This window comes from Coregonus clupeaformis, chromosome 20 (genome assembly GCF_020615455.1).
Source record: "Coregonus clupeaformis isolate EN_2021a chromosome 20, ASM2061545v1, whole genome shotgun sequence".
NCBI lineage: Eukaryota > Metazoa > Chordata > Actinopteri > Salmoniformes > Salmonidae > Coregonus > Coregonus clupeaformis.
The window spans coordinates 63,126,533-63,143,923 of NC_059211.1; the positions used below are offsets into that span (position 1 = coordinate 63,126,533).

The window sequence follows — 17,391 nt, forward strand, 5'->3', positions numbered from 1 at the left end:
TCGAACCCACTACCCTGGCGTTACAAGCGCCGTGCTCTACCAGCTGAGCTACAGAGGACCACAAAACACAGCCTCTAATCTCTTATGTGATTTCATGTCCTCTGACCGGGAAAATGTCTTTCCACACTGGGAGCAGTGGTAAGGCTTCTATCCTGTGTGTCATCTCATGCTTTTTCAGGTCCCTAAGCTCGCTAAATCTCTTTCCACAGTCTGAGCAGTGTTAGGGCTTCTCCCCTGTGTGTGTTCTCAAATGTATTTTCAGGCTCCTCCTCCGGGTAAAACTCTTTGCACACTGAGAGCACTGGAAAGGCCTCTCTACTAAGTGTGTTATCTCATGTGATTTCAGGTCCCCTGATGAGACAAATCTATTTTCACACTGGGAGCATTGATATGGCTTCTCGCCGGTGTGCATTCTTTCATGCACTTTTAGTTTACTTGATTGTCTAAAACCCTTTCCACACTGGGAGCAGTGGTAAGGCTTCTCTCCTGTGTGTGTCATCGCATGCATTTTCAAGGTCGTTAAATGGGTAAAACTATTTCCACACAGGGAGCAGTGGAAAGGCTTCTCTCCTGTGTGTGTCATCCCATGCGTTTTCAAGTTCCCTAAACGGGTAAAACTTTTTCCACACTGAAGGCATTCGAATGGTTGTTCTCCTGTGTGTATTCTCTTGTGATTTTTCAGATGCCATGACTGAATAAATCTCTTTCCACACTGAGAGCATTGGAAAGGCCTCTCTACTAAGTGTGTTCTCTCATGTTTTTTCAGGCCCCCTGCTGAGGAAAAACACTTTCCACAATGGGAGCATTGATATGGCTTCTCACCTTTGTGTGTTCTCTCATGTTTTTTCATGTCCCCTGCTGAGTAAAAACCCTTTCCACACTGGGAGCATTGATATGGCTTCTCACCTGTGTGTGTTCTCTCGTGTATTTTCAGGTCCCCTGCTGAGTAAAAACCCTTTCCACACTGGAGAGCATTGATATGGCTTCTCACCTGTGTGTGTTCTCTCATGTTTTTTTAGGTCCCCTGCTGAGTAAAAACCCTTTCCACACTGAGAGCATTGATATGGCTTCTCACCTGTGTGTATTCTCTCATGTATTTTCAGGTCCCCTGCTGAGTAAAAACCCTTTCCACACTGAGAGCATTGATATGGCTTCTCACCTGTGTGTGTTCTCTCGTGTATTTTCAGGTCCCCTGCTGAGTAAAAACCCTTTCCACAATGGGAGCATTGATATGGCTTCTCACCTGTGTGTATTCTCTCATGTCTTTTCAGGTGCCCTGCTGAGTAAAAACCCTTTCCACACTGAGAGCATTGATATGGCTTCTCACCTGTGTGTGTTCTCTCATGTATTTTCAGGCCCCCTGCTGAGTAAAAACCCTTTCCACAATGGGAGCATTGATATGGCTTCTCACCTGTGTGTATTCTCTCATGTTTTTTCAGGTCCCCTGCTGAGTAAAAACCCTTTCCACACTGGGAGCATTGATATGGCTTCTCACCTGTGTGTATTCTCTCATGTTTTTTCAGGTCCCCTGCTGAGTAAAAACCCTTTCCACACTGGGAGCATTGATATGGCTTCTCTCCAGTGTGTATTCTTTCATGCACTTTTAGATTCCCTGACTGTCCAAACCCCTTTCCACAATGGGAGCAGTGGTACTGCTTCTTCCCTGTGTGTGTTTTCTTATGTTCTTTCAGGTGTCCTAACTGGATAAATCTCTTTCCGCAGTGGTGTGGTCTTGCTGGTTTGGATGTCTCTGGGTCTGGTTCCCCTGAAGGACTCTTCCCGCTGTCAGAGTGAGAGTCTGGTCTCTCTCCTGTCAAAGAAAAACAGAGTATTTGGTTAAACAGAGACCAGACTAAAACCTCCACATAGTAAAATTGTCTTCCTATGAGGTTTAATCCAGAAAATATTCCTCAATAAAAAGAGCAGAGTGGCTGTAGTGCTCGTAGGCTAATAAAAACACTAGTAAACTTTGTGTTGTTATGAATTTATTAGACCTAATGGATAAATAGACTAGTCAGTATAGGATACATGTATTAGACCTAATGGATAAATAGACTAGTCAGTATAGGATCCATTTATTAGACCTAATGGATAAATAGACTAGTCAGTATAGGATCCATTTATTAGACCTAATGGATAAATAGACTAGTCAGTATAGGATACATTTATTAGACCTAATGGATAAATAGACTAGTCAGTATAGGATACATGTATTAGACCTAATGGATAAATAGACTAGTCAGTATAGGATACATTTATTAGACCTAATGGATAAATAGACCAGTCAGTATAGGATACATGTATTAGACCTAATGGATAAATAGACTAGTCAGTATAGGATACATGTATTAGACCTAATGGATAAATAGACTAGTCAGTATAGGATACATTTATTAGACCTAATGGATAAATAGACTAGTCAGTATAGGATACATTTATTAGACCTAATGGATAAATAGACTAGTCAGTATAGGATACATTTATTAGACCTAATGGATAAATAGACTAGTCAGTATAGGATACATGTATTAGCCCTAATGGATAAATAGACTAGTCAGTATAGGATACATGTATTAGACCTAATGGATAAATAGACTAGTCAGTATAGGATACATGTATTAGCCCTAATGGATAAATTAAATGATATCCTCCACTGACTCGTCCATGTAATGGTATAAAGCTGATGGACAGGGTTGGAGAAATGGAACCGCTCATATTCACAGGCAGAGCTGCGGATGAACGGACCGACCTGCATGAGACTAAGACCGACCTGCATGAAACTAAAAAAAAAACGATAGTTTTAACCATGTTTGTTTACAGTTAGGCCTACATTGGTTACAAACAATGAAGTAAAAACAAGTTTATATATATTTTTTAATGTGGTACGACCAATGATGTCTATAAACACCTGGATTGGCCAATGACAGGCTTTGGAACCACCAGTCGGCCATATTGACACTCCCCAGTAAGAGCTATATCAAATCAAATCAAATTGTATTGGTCACATGCGCCGAATACAACAGGTGCAGACATTACAGTGAAATGCTTACTTACAGCCCTTAACCAACAGTGCATTTATTTTTAACAAAAAAATAAAAAATAAAACAACAACAAAAAAAGTGTTGAGAAAAAAAAGAGCAGAAGTAAAATAAAGTGACAGTAGGGAGGCTATATATACAGGGGGGTACCGTTGCAGAGTCAATGTGCGGGGGCACCGGCTAGTTGAGGTAGTTGAGGTAATATGTACATGTGGGTAGAGTTAAAGTGACTATGCATAAATAATTAACAGAGTAGCAGCAGCGTAAAAAGGATGGGGTGGGGGGCAGTGCAAATAGTCCGGGTAGCCATGATTAGCTGTTCAGGAGTCTTATGGCTTGGGGGTAGAAGCTGTTGAGAAGTCTTTTGGACCTAGACTTGGCACTCCGGTACCGCTTGCCGTGCGGTAGCAGAGAGAACAGTCTATGACTAGGGTGGCTGGAGTCTTTGACAATTTTGAGGGCCTTCCTCTGACACCGCCTGGTATAGAGGTCCTGGATGGCAGGAAGCTTGGCCCCAGTGATGTACTGGGCCGTACGCACTACCCTCTGTAGTGCCTTGCGGTCGGAGGCCAAGCAGTTGCCATACCAGGCGGTGATGCAACCAGTCAGGATGCTCTCGATGGTGTAGCTGTAGAATTTTTTGAGGATCTGAGGACCCATGCCAAATCTTTTCAGTCTCCTGAGGGGGAATAGGCTTTGTCGTGCCCTCTTCACGACTGTCTTGGTGTGTTTGGACCATGATAGTTCGTTGGTGATGTGGACACCAAGGAACTTGAAGCTCTCAACCTGTTCCACTACAGCCCCGTCGATGAGAATGGGGGCGTGCTCAGTCCTCTTTTTTTTTCCTGTAGTCCACAATCATCTCCTTTGTCTTGGTCACGTTGAGGGAGAGGTTGTTGTCCTGGCACCACACGGCCAGGTCTCTGACCTCCTCCCTATAGGCTGTCTCATCGTTGTCGGTGATCAGGCCTACCACTGTTGTGTCGTCGGCAAACTTAATGATGGTGTTGGAGTCGTTAATGGAATTCTACAGTATTTCAATTAAATGTTTCAAGGACAGAAATGAATTGTATGAAGAAGTGTCCCGTGGCTTCTGTCAACTTTTGTTTGATTGATGACCCGTTCATTAGTCCCGCCCCCCCCATGAGTCATTCTGTCATTCTGCCAAGACTTGTTTTGGACAGAATGACTCCGTCTTGTGGTGAGTAGGTCTACAGTTTGAAAGCCAGATATAGATGGCTTGTTATTGATTAACTTTTTGACAATATACAAGAAGAAGAGGAGTCACATCTATATATATATATATATAAATATATATCAAACTATTGATCTAGGCTTCTTCTTATCTTGGAAACGTATTTATCAAAAAGTAAAATACATACGAAAACATGAATGGGCACACTTTCAAGTATGCCAACTTTATATTCAGATCTTGAAATGTATTTAAATATGTTATTGTTGTAGTGGTATAGTAACAGCCATCTCTAAAAAAAAAAAAAAAAAGTATACTTTAAGGAAAATGTTTATTGATTTTTTTCTTCTCATTTGTATATTTCGCTCACATATTTCCAAAGTATGCATGAAGGTGTATGTAATAGAATCAACGTGGCAAAAACGAATGTAGACATTAATAAATGCATTTCTAAAGCTTCCAAAATATGTTCTACAACGGCGGTAACAAGATGGAGGCACGGCGGCTTCAACACAGCGCCCCCTATCGGTCAGCTAGTGTATGTATATAAATCATTGGGGTACGACAGTCGAACTAAGCTCATTGGGCATTTATAAGTTAGGCTATATTCTCAAAAAATTAATGGCCAGGCCTCTATATAACTAATTTAAAAGTTAAAAAAAATAAAAATTATGGACCAATCACTGATTCCTTCATTACAGAACAACATAATCAAGTTTAGAACTTCAGTATTTACATTTACATTTTTAGTCATTTAGCAGACGCTCTTATCCAGAGCGACTTACAGTTAGTGAATACATATTTTATTTTTATTTATTTTTATACTGGCCCCCTGTGGGAATCTAACCCACAACCCTGGCGTTGCAAACACCATGCTCTATCAACTGAGCTACATCCCTGCCGGCCATTCCTCCCATACCCTGGACAACGCTGGGCCAATTGTGCGCCGCCCATGAGTCTCCCGGTCGCGGCCGGCTGCGACAGAGCCTGGATTCGAACCAGGATCTCTAGTGGCACAGTTAGCACTGCGATGCAGTGCCCTAGACCACTGCGCCACTCAGGAGCGCACAGTAGAATGCCCCTTTAAAACCATACATTAGTTAAACAACTGCATAGCTTGTGCCTCTGTTTTTAAGACGGTACTCACCGGTGTTAATCAGATCTTCAGTCTCCTCTTCCTCCTCTTTTATTGAGATAGCATCCTCTTCCTCTTCCATGCTATAAGGTTCTTTCTCTTCTTTCACTATAACATCCTCCTCCTCTTCTTTCAGCGTGATAGCCTCCTCTTCCTCCTTTTTCATTCTGAAAGCATCTACCTCCTCTTTTACTGTGATAGCCTCTATCCCCTGTTCCTCTTTCACTCCAAAAGGTTCTTTCTCTTCTTTCACTATAACACCCTCTTCTTCTTTCAATGTGATAGCCTCCTCTTCCTCCTTTATCATTCTGAAAGCTTCTACTTCCTCCTCTTCTACTTTGACAGACTCTATCCCCTCTTCCTCTTTCACTCCAAAAGGTTCTTTCTCTTCTTTCACTATAACATCCTCCTCTTCCTCTTTCAATGTGATAGCATCCTCTTCCTCCTTTTTCATTCTGAAAGCTTCTTCCTCTCCTTTCACTTTAATATACTCCTCTTCTTCTTTAACGACAATGTTCAGCCCCAGAGCTTCTTTCTCCGTCCAGCAGACCTCCTCTTCTTTAACACGGGGGGAGTAGCTCAGTGACCTCATGGTCAGGGATGTTAGCTAGCTAGCATTATCGACTAGCCTAGTGCTAGGCTCAGTATCAATCTTTAACAAGTTTGCGAATTAGGTTAAAGTTAACCAGTTGATACGTAAACAGAATTGTGTTTTAAACACTTAGATTAGCTAATGTACATAAACATGGTCTAAAGCGTCAATGTTTCGGTTTTATGTTGGCTAGCAAGCTACCGAGGTGGTTGAAAGAGTAGCCGTGTGGTTTTTGCTGAAGAAGTGTCCCGTCCACTAGAATATACGTCACGCAAGAATCATCACCTGAAAGACGCACATCGCCATCTGCTGACTGGAGTGGGTAACGCAATTTGGAAACAACATGAACTACATTGTTTATATTGGCAAAGAATGTCATAAATTAAAAATAAGATCATTTATTTTCTCTTATGTCTTGCAAATAATATTTTCCTATGCATAGACGTAGAACCCTCATGAAAAATTCCCGTTGGATTCGCATCGGAAAAATCCCATAGGATTGTTAAACATTTTTGTGACCAACAATTTTTCCGAAGGGGGTTACAGGTACAGTTATCATATTTGCATTTCACATTTTATATTTGTATACTATTGACAGAATAAGAAGAAACCAGAGAAGTGCAACAATAACAGTATCAACAGTTTAGCTAGCTTGTTGCTACCTGGATAGCTAACTAAACAATAGCTGGAACAACCTAGTGAACAGACGCGAACTGGCTGAGTCGATTCAGTGGCTAGCTTTGCACTTGGCTAGCTAACAGTAGCTGCTAGGGCTAAGTTAAAACCTACATTTGTGTTTTGTTTTTACATACTGGTAGCCAGAATCGTTCAAGGGAATTCGGGACATGGGTGACTAGTTAACGTTAGCTTGGCTCTCTCTGTGTGTTCGTGCCGTGGGAGGAGGGGTTGGTTCGTTGACAGAGAGCAATGGCTAGCTAGTATGCTAACTATTCTAGCTAACTAACTGGCTGAATAAGTTGAGGACGAACTCACTCAAGCTGTCGGGACTAACTGTCAGAAATTGCGTAATTCAAATCTGCTATTGGAATAAGAATCAAGAGATCTTCAATCCAAGCTAAATTTATTATATGCAAAATGTATGTATGATAAGTATGAAGGTTCGTATATACGGGTCCGCTGAAATACCACACAGGGCACTCAGAGAACTAATCCATTGTTACAGGTTCTTCCTCAAATACTCTGACAGAGAGAGAGAGTTCCCACCTCTCTGCTGGCCAATCAGAGTAGACACTGAGCGTGGTTTAGACTCACTCAGCCAATCCGTTGGCGCACGGGCTGGTCCCAGTCCCTTGGCGCATCCCTGCTGCCAGGTGTCTAGCTGTTTTGCAACTTATCCAGAAAGTCAGCACTTTTGCAGTACACGTCCTTGGACGGTTCACAGATCACAAAGAGAGAGTGTTCGGGTATTGTGAGACATAAGTTCTTATCTGTCCTACCCCCTAACGTTCCTTACATTAATCACAGCCTGTTATGTGAAACAATTTATATCAGTATAGTACAAACCTTCTATGCTTATCATTAATGCATTCCTTCTAAGCTATTCATCACATACAGATCCAATTATGAGAAAACAAATCCCAACATAACCCACAACGTTAGACAAGGACACGAATGATCTGCTTGGCGTGTCGACACACTGGTGGTTTGTTGTGGCCGAGTATTGGTGCTAAACCGTGTTGTTGGATGCTGGCATGCTAGTAGGCTGTGGCGTCATAGGACTAGGTGCCCTGGACGGTTTTCACTGAAGAATACTGTACCAAGTTAGCTAGCTGAATAAACTAAGTTAGTCTATTCCTAGAAAACATTGAACCGCTGTAGTTTACAACAATTATAGTTTCTGAGGTGGAAGTTGGGAGAGTTATATTTGGGTGTTTCAGTGAAACGTAAGTGAGGGAGGCCCCGCTCTCTCGCTTTCCCAGATGTTTAGTTCATTTCATTCAGATATCCTTTGCATTATTGTAGCCATTTTCTGTAGCCTGTCAACTATGCCTCTGTCTATCCCTGTTCTCTCCTCTCTGCACAGGCCATACAAACGCCTCACACCGCATGGCTGCTGATTCTCTAACCTGGTGGTCCCTGCACGCACGACCCACGTGGAGTTCCAGGTCTCCGGCAGCCTCTGGAACTGCCGTTCTGCGGCAAACAAGGCAGAGTTCATCTCAGTCTATGCTACCCTCCAGTCCCTCGACTTCTTGGCGCTGACGGAAACATGGATTACCACTGAAAACACTGCTACTCCTACTGCTCTCTCCTCGTCTGACCATGTGTTCTCGCATACCCTGAGAGCATCTGGTCAGCGGGGTGGTGGCACAGGAATCCTCATCTCTCCCAAGTGGACATTCTCTATTTTCCCCCTGACCCATCTGTCTATCTCCTCATTTGAATTCCATGCTGTCACAGTCACTAGCCCATTCAAGCTTAACATCCTTGTCATTTATCGCCCTCCAGGTTCCCTTGGAGAGTTCATCAATGAGCTTGACGCCTTGATAAGTTCCTTTCCTGAGGATGGCTCACCCCTCACAGTTCTGGGTGACTTTAACCTCCCTACGTCTACCTTTGACTCATTTCTCTCTGCCTCCTTCTTTCCACTCCTCTCCTCTTTTGACCTCACCCTCTCACCGTCCCCCTACTCACAAGGCAGGCAATACGCTTGACCTCATCTTTACTAGATGCTGTTCTTCTACTAATCTCACTGCAACTCCCCTCCATGTCTCCGACCACTACTTTGTATCCTTTTCTCTCTCGCTCTCCTCCAACACTACTCACTCTGCCCCTACTCAGATGGTAATGCGCCGTCGCAACCTTCTCTCTCTCTCTCTCCCGCTACTCTCTCCTCTTCCATCCTATCATCTCTTCCCTCTGCTCAATCCTTCTCCCTCCAATCTCCTGATTCTGCCTCCTCAACCCTCCTCTCCTCCCTTTCTGCATCCTTTGACTCTCTATGTCCCCTATCCTCCCGGCCGGCTCGGTCCTCCCCACCTCCTCTGTGGCTTGACGACTCATTGCGAGCTCACAGAACAGGGCTCCTGGCAGCCGAGTGGAAATGGAGGAAAATTAGACTCCCTGCGGACCTGGCCTCTTTTCACTCCCTCCTCTCTACATTTTCTTCCACTTTCTACCACTCTAAATTCCAAGCATCTGCCTCTAACCCTAGGAAGCTCTTTGCCACCTTCTCCTTCCTGCTGAATCCTCCTCCCCCTCTCCTCCCTCTCTGTGGATGACTTCGTCAACCATTTTGAAAAGAAGGTTGACGACATCCGATCCTCGTTTGTTAAGTCAAATGACACCGCTGGTCCTGCTCACACTGCCCTACCCTATGCTTTGATATCTTTCTCCCCTCTCTCTCCAGATGAAATCTTGCGACTTGTGACGGCCGGCCGCCCAACAACCTGCCCGCTTGACCTTATCCCCTCCTCTCTTCTCCAGACCATCTCCGGTGACTTTCTCCCTTACCTCACCTCGCTCATCAACTCATCCTTGACCGCTGGCTATGTCCCTTCCGTCTTCAAGAGAGCGAGAGTTGCACCCCTTCTCAAAAACCTACACTCGATCCCTCCGATGTCAACAACTACAGACCAGTATCCCTTCTTTCTTTTCTCTCAAACTCTTGAGCATGCCGTCTTTAGCCAACTCTCCTGCTATCTCTCTCAGAATGACCTTCTTGATCCAATCCAGTCAGGTTTCAAGACTGGTCATTCAACTGAGACTGCTCTTCTCTGTGTCACAGAGGCTCTCCGCAGTGCTACAGCTAACTCTCTCTCCTCTGCTCTTGTCCTTCTATACCTGTCTGCTGCCTTTGATACTGTGAACCATCAGATCCTCCTCTCCCCCCTCTCCGAGTTGGGCATCTCCGGCACGGCTCACTCTTGGATTGCGTCCTACCTGACAGGTCGCTCCTACCAAGTGGCGTGGCGAGAATCTGTCTCCGCACCACGTGCTCTCACCACTGGTGTCCCCCAGGGCTCAGTTCTAGGCCCTCTCCTATTCTCGCTATACACCAAGTCACTTGGCTCTGTCATATCCTCACATGGCCTCTCCTATCATTGCTACGCAGACGACACACAACTAATCTTCTCCTTTCCCCCTTCTGATAACCAGGTGGCGAATCGCATCTCTGCATGTCTGGCAGACATATCAGTGTGGATGACGGATCACCACCTCAAGCTGAACCTCGGCAAGACGGAGCTGCTCTTCCTCCCGGGGAAGGACTGCCCGTTCCATGATCTCGCCATCACGGTTGACAACTCCATTGTGTCCTCCTCCCAGAGTGCGAAGAGCCTTGGCGTGACCCTGGACAACACCCTGTCGTTCTCCGCTAACATCAAGGCGGTGACCCGATCCTGTAGGTTCATGCTCTACAACATTCGGAGAGTACGACCCTGCCTTGCACAGGTCCTAATCCAGGCACTTGTCATCTCCCGTCTGGATTACTGCAACTCGCTGTTGGCTGGGCTGCCTGCCTGTACCATTAAACCCCTACAACTCATCCAGAATGCCGCAGCCCGTCTGGTGTTCAAACTTCCCAAGTTCTCTCACGTCACCCCGCTCCTCCGCACACTCCACTGGCTTCCAGTTGAAGCTCGCATCTGCTACAAGACCATGGTGCTTGCCTACGGAGCTGTGAGGGGAACGGCACCTCTGTACCTTCAGGCTCTGATCAGTCCCTACACCCAAACGAGGGCATTGCGTTCATCCACCTCTGGCCTGCTGGCCCCCCTACCTCTGCGGAAGCACAGTTCCCGCTCAGCCCAGTCAAAACTGTTCGCTGCTCTGGCACCCCAATGGTGGAACAAGCTCCCTCACGACGCCAGGACAGCGGAGTCACTCACTACCTTCCGGAGACACTTGAAACCCCACCTCTTTAAGGAATACCTGGGATAGGATAAAGTAATCCTTCTACCCCCCCTTACCCCACCCCAAAGAAAGAAGAAAAAAAAACATATTGTAAAGTGGTTGTCCCACTGGCTATAAGGTGAATGCACCAATTTGTAAGTTGCTCTGGATAAGAGCGTCTGCTAAATGACGTAAATGTTAATGTTAACGTTGTATTGTATGTGTGCCTAGTCTTCTCCTGTACTCCCTCTTCTCCCACGACTGCGTGGCCAAACACGACCCCAACACCATCATTAAGTTTTCTGATGACACAACAGTGATAGGCCTGATCACCGACAACGATGAGACAACCTATAGGGGAGGAGGTCAGAGACCTGGCAGTGTGGTGCCAGGACAACGACCTCTCCCTCAACGTGAGCAAGACAAAGGAGCTGATCGTGGACTACAGGAAAAGGAGGGCCGAACAGGCCTCCCATTCTCATCGACGGGGCTGTAGTGGAGCGGGTCGAGAGTTTGAAGTTACTTGGTGTCCACATCACCAACAAACTATCATGGTCCAAACACACCAAGACAGTCGTGAAGAGGGCACGACAACACCTTTTCTCCCTCAGGAGACTGAAAATATTTGGCATGGGTCCCCAGATCCTCAAAAGGTTCTACAGCTGCACCATCGAGAGCATCCTGACCGGTTGCATCACCGCCTGGCATGGCAACTGCTCTGCATCTGACCGTAAGGTGCTACAGAGGGTAGTGCATACGGCCCAGTACATCACTGGGGCCAAGCTTCCTTCCATCTAGGACCTATATACAGTGGGGGAAAAAAAGTATTTAGTCAGCCACCAATTGTGCAATTTCTCCCACTTAAAAAGATGAGAGAGGCCTGTAATTTTCATCATAGGTACACGTCAACTATGACAGACAAATTGAGAAAAAAAAATCCTGAAAATTACATTGTAGGATTTTTTTATGAGTTTATTTGCAAATTATGGTGGGAAATAAGTATTTGGTCACCTACAAACAAGCAAGATTTCTGGCTCTCACAGACCTGTAACTTCTTCTTTAAGAGGCTCCTCTGTCCTCCACTTGTTACCTGTATTAATGGCACCTGTTTGAACTTGTTATCAGTATAAAAGACACCTGTCCACAACCTCAAACAGTCACACTCCAAACTCCACTATGGCCAAGACCAAAGAGCTGTCAAAGGACACCAGAAACAAAATTGTAGACCTGCACCAGGCTGGGAAGACTGAATCTGCAATAGGTAAGCAGCTTGGTTTGAAGAAATCAACTGTGGGATTAATTATTAGGAAATGGAAGACATACAAGACCACTGATAATCTCCCTCGATCTGAGGCTCCACGCAAGATCTCACCCCGTGGGGTCAAAATGATCACAAGAACGGTGAGCAAAAATCCCAGAACCACATGGGGGGACCTAGTGATAATTGCACTAGCGATCCGGTAGGCTACGAGCAAGCGTGGTGACGTTGCATTAATGTGCCGTGCTCATAGGCTGAAGTTAGTAAATTAATGATGATCCTCACGCTTGCTAATTGTGGACATACGTGATGCTATACTGACGAGGTAACATTGTAGCCAATACCATATTTATACCCGCTATGCCCATGAGATAGGAAGCGATGTCAATATATTATAACATGAAAACAACATACATAATCTCATCAATAGAGCGTAAACGGTAAAAGGAATGAAATAGGTGACCAAGTAACGTTTATTAATAATGTTATACTTTCTCTTAGCTTGTTCTGTCTTAAAAGCATTTTGCCCATTAACCATTTCTTAAAGGCCCCTGTGCAGTCAAAAAACGTGATGTTCCTGTATTTTATATACATTTCCACATTATGAGGTTGGAATAATACTGTGAAATTGTGAAGATTATATGATCATAATGCCCTTTTTAGTGTAAGAGCTGTTTGAAAAGACCACCTGAAATTTCAGCCTGTTTTGGTGGGATGGAGTTTTGGGCCCGCCTAGTGCCCGCCGTGGTCCTCTGTAGCTCAGCTGGTAGAGCATGGCGCTTGTAACGCCCAGGGTAGTGGGTTCGATCCCCGGGACCACCCATACGTAAAAATGTATGCACACATGACTGTAAGTCGCTTTGGATAAAAGCGTCTGCTAAATGGCATTATTATTATTATTATTATTATTATTATATTATGTCCAGGCGGTAAATTAGTTAATTGACTGATAAGAAAGAGTTCCAAACCTCTCTGCCAAAAACAACTCGTTTTCAGTTTTTCCTTCCCCAGTCAGACCATTCCCAGACAGTGCTAGCAAAATTATTGCTTGACAAATTGCTCTTTGAATTAAAAAAACAATCAAAGTAAGGTACTTAATTGTTACCCAGAAATGATTTGATATTGAGATAGAAAACAGCTGCATTGGACCTTTTTAAAGTTTGCCTTAAGAACTCTCTGGCATTAGGAATGGATTTGATTTGATTTGGTTACACCATTTCATTCCTCTGCACCAACGTTAAGGAAAGAGCTTTTGTCCAGCCGTGTTCCTATAGAGGAGCAGTCAGGTGTGATGGCTATGACAGTCTCTAATGAAATTAAAATAACCAGACAGGTAACTGAGGGAAAGGTCACGTAGAACTTAAAAATAATAATAAAAAAAACAAGTCTGACAGGACCATCTTCTACTTATTATAATGCAGGTCTGACAGGACCATCTTCTACTTATTATAATGCTCATGATGGACAGGTCTGACGGGACCATCTTCTACTTATTATAATGCTTATGATGGGCAGGTCTGACAGGACCATCTTCTACTTATTATAATGCAGGTCTGACAGGACCATCTTCTACTTATTATAACATTCATGATGGGCAGGTCTGACAGGACCATCTTCTACTTATTATAATGCTCATGATGGGCAGGTCTGACGGGACCATCTTCTACTTATTATAACATTCATGATGGGCAGGTCTGACAGGACCATCTTCTACTTATTATAATGCAGGTCTGACAGGACCATCTTCTACTTATTATAATGCAGGTCTGACAGGACCATCTTCTACTTATTATAATGCAGGTCTGACAGGACCATCTTCTACTTACAGTGGAGAAAAAAAAGTATTTAGTCAGCCACCAATTGTGCAAGTTCTCCCACTTAAAAAGATGAGAGAGGCCTGTAATTTTCATCATAGGTACACGTCAACTATGACAGACAAAATGAGAAAAAAATTCCAGAAAAATCACATTGTAGGATTTTTATGAATTTATTTGCAAATTATGGTGGAAAATAAGTATTTGGTCAATAACAAAAGTTTCTCAATACTTTGTTATATACCCTTTGTTGGCAATGACACAGGTCAAACGTTTTCTGTAAGTCTTCACAAGGTTTTCACACACTGTTGCTGGTATTTTGGCCCATTCCTCCATGCAGATCTCCTCTAGAGCAGTGATGTTTTGGGGCTGTCGCTGGGCAACACAGACTTTCAACTCCCTCCAAAGATTTTCTATGGGGTTGAGATCTGGAGACTGGCTAGGCCACTCCAGGACCTTGAAATGCTTTTACGAAGCCTCTCCTTCGTTGCCCGGGCGGTGTGTTTGGGATCATTGTCATGCTGAAAGACCCAGCCACATTTCATCTTCAATGCCCTTGCTGATGGAAGGAGGTTTTCACTCAAAAATCTCACGATACATGGCCCCATTCATTCTTTCCTTTACACAGATTAGTCGTCCCTGGTCCCTTTGCAGAAAAACATCCCCAAAGCATGATGTTTCCACCCCCCATGCTTCACAGTAGGTATGGTGTTCTTTGGATGCAACTCAGCATTCTTTGTCCTCCAAACACGACGAGTTGAGTTTTTACCAAAAATATATTTTGGTTTCATCTGACATTCTCCCAATCCTCTTCTGGATCATCCAAATGCACTCTAGCAAACTTCAGACGGGCCTGGACATGTACTGGCTTAAGCAGAGGGGACACGTCTGGCACTGCAGGATTTGTGTCCCTGGCGGCGTAGTGTGTTACTGATGGTAGGCTTTGTCACTTTGGTCCCAGCTCTCTGCAGGTCATTCACTAGGTCCCCCGTGTGGTTCTGTGATTTTTGCTCACCATTCTTGTGATCATTTTGACCCCACGGGGTGAGATCTTGCGTGGAGCCCCAGATCGAGGGAGATTATCAGTGGTCTTGTATGTCTTCCATTTCCTAATAATTGCTCCGACAGTTGATTTCTTCAAACCAAGCTGCTTATAATGCAGATTGACAGATCCTCTTCCCAGCCTGGTGCAGGTCTACAATTGTGTTTCTGGTGTCCTTTGACAGCTGTTTGGTCTTGCCGTAGTGGAGTTTGGAGAGTGACTGTTTGAGGTTGTGGACAGATGTCTTTTATACTGATAACAAGTTCAAACAGGTGCCATTAATACAGGTAACGAGTGGAGGACAGAGGAGCCTCTTAAAGAGAAGAAGTTACAGGTCTGTGAAAGCCAGAAATCTTGCTTGTTTGTAGGTGACCAAATACTTATTTTCCACCATAATTTGCAAATAAATTCATAAAAAAATCCTATAATGTGATTTTCTGGATTTTTTTCCTCAATTTGTCTGTCATAGTTGACGTGTACCTATGATGAAAATTACAGGCCTCTCATCTTTTTAAGTGGGAGAACTTGCACAATTGGTGGCTGACTAAATACTTTTTTTCCCCACTTATTATAATGCTCATGATGGGCAGGTCTGACGGGACCATCTTCTACTTATTATAACGTTCATGATGGACAGGTCTGACGGGACCATCTTCTACTTATTATAATGCAGGTCTGACGGGACCATCTTCTACTTATTATAATGCAGGTCTGACGGGACCATCTTCTACTTATTATAATGCTCATGATGGACAGGTCTGACAGGACCATCTTCTACTTATTATAATGCTCAGGTCTGACAGGACCATCTTCTACTTATTATAATGCAGGTCTGACGGGACCATCTTCTACTTATTATAATGCTCATGATGGGCAGGTCTGACGGGACCATCTTCTACTTATTATAACGTTCATGATGGACAGGTCTGACGGGACCATCTTCTACTTATTATAGGGGTGATGAGAGGTGTTGGGTTTGCGCCAGACATAGCATTTTCCTTGATGGCCAAAAGCTCAATTTTAGTCTCATCTGACCAGAGTACCTTCTTCCATATGTTTGGCGAGTCTCCCACATGCCTTCTGGCGAACAACAAACGTGTTTGCTTATTTTTGTCTTTAAGCAATGGCTTTTTTCTGCCCACTCCTCCATAAAGCCCAGCTCTGTAGAGTGTACGGCTTAAAGTGTTCCTATGTACAGATACTCCAATCTCCACTGTGGAGCTTTTCAGCTCCTTCAGGATGATCTTTGGTCTCTTTGTTGCGACTCTGATTAATGCCCTCCTTGCCTGGTCCGTGAGTTTTGGTGGGCGGCCCTCTCTTGGCAGGTTTGTTGTGGTGCCATATTCTTTCAATTTTTTTATAATGGATTTAATGGTGCTCCGTGGGATGTTCAAAGTTTCTGATATTTTTTTATAACCCAACCCTGATCTGTACTTCTCCACAACTTTGTCCCTGACCTGATTGGAGAGCTCCTTGGTCTTCATGGTGCCCTTGCTTAGTGGTGTTGCAGACTTTGGGGCCTTTCAGAACAGGTGTATATATACTGAGATCATGTGACAGATCATGTGACACTTGGACACGTGGACTTTATTTAACTAATTACGTGACTTCTGAAGGTAATTGGTTGCACCAGATCTTATTTAGGGGCTTCATAGCAAAGGGGGGTGAATACATATGCACGCACCACTTTTCCGTAATTTATTTTGTATAATTTTTTGAAACAAGTAATTTTTTTATTTCACTTCACCAATTTGGACTATTTTGTGTATGTCCATTACATGAAATCAAAATAAAAATCTATTTAAATTACAGGTTGTAATGCAACAAAATAGGAAAAACGCCAAGGGGGATGAATACTTTTGCAAGGCACTGTGTGTATATATATACACTACTGTTCAAAAGTTTGGGGTCACTTAGAAATGTCATTGTTTTCGAAAGAAAAGCAATTGTTTTGTCCATTAAAATAACATCAAATTGATCAGAAATACAGTGTAGGCATTGTTAATGTTGTAAATGGCTGTTGTAGCTGGAAACGGCTGATTTTTAATGGAATATCTACATAAGCGTACAGAGGCCCATTATCAGCAACCATCAGTCATGTGTTCCAATGGCACGTTGTGTTTGCTAATCCAAAAGGCTAATTGATCATTAGAACAACATTTTGCAATTACAGTGGGGACAGAAAGTATTTAGTCAGCCACCAATTGTGCATGTTCTCCCACTTAAAAAGATGAGAGAGGCCTGTAATTTTCATCATAGGTACACGTCAACTATGACAGACAAATTGAGAAAGATTTTTCCAGAAAATCACATTGTAGGATTTTTAATGAATTTATTTGCAAATTATGGTGGAAAATACGTTTTTGGTCACCTACAAACAAGCAAGATTTCTGGCTCTCACAGACCTGTAACTTATTTTTAAGAGGCTCCTCTGTCCTCCACTCGTTACCTGTATTAATGGCACCT

At 43.7% G+C, this 17,391-nt stretch overlaps 1 protein-coding gene across 1 annotated transcript; it reads right to left on the minus strand.

Annotated features, from left to right (window-relative positions):
- LOC121570330 (gastrula zinc finger protein XlCGF49.1) lies at window positions 1–5,447 on the minus strand. The gene is given in 3 exon segments (XM_045205845.1): window positions 1–721; window positions 1,722–1,810; window positions 5,378–5,447. Coding segments are annotated over 3 exon segments (798 nt in total). The 3' UTR covers window positions 1–82.
- Between the last annotated feature and the right edge of the window lie 11,944 nt (window positions 5,448–17,391).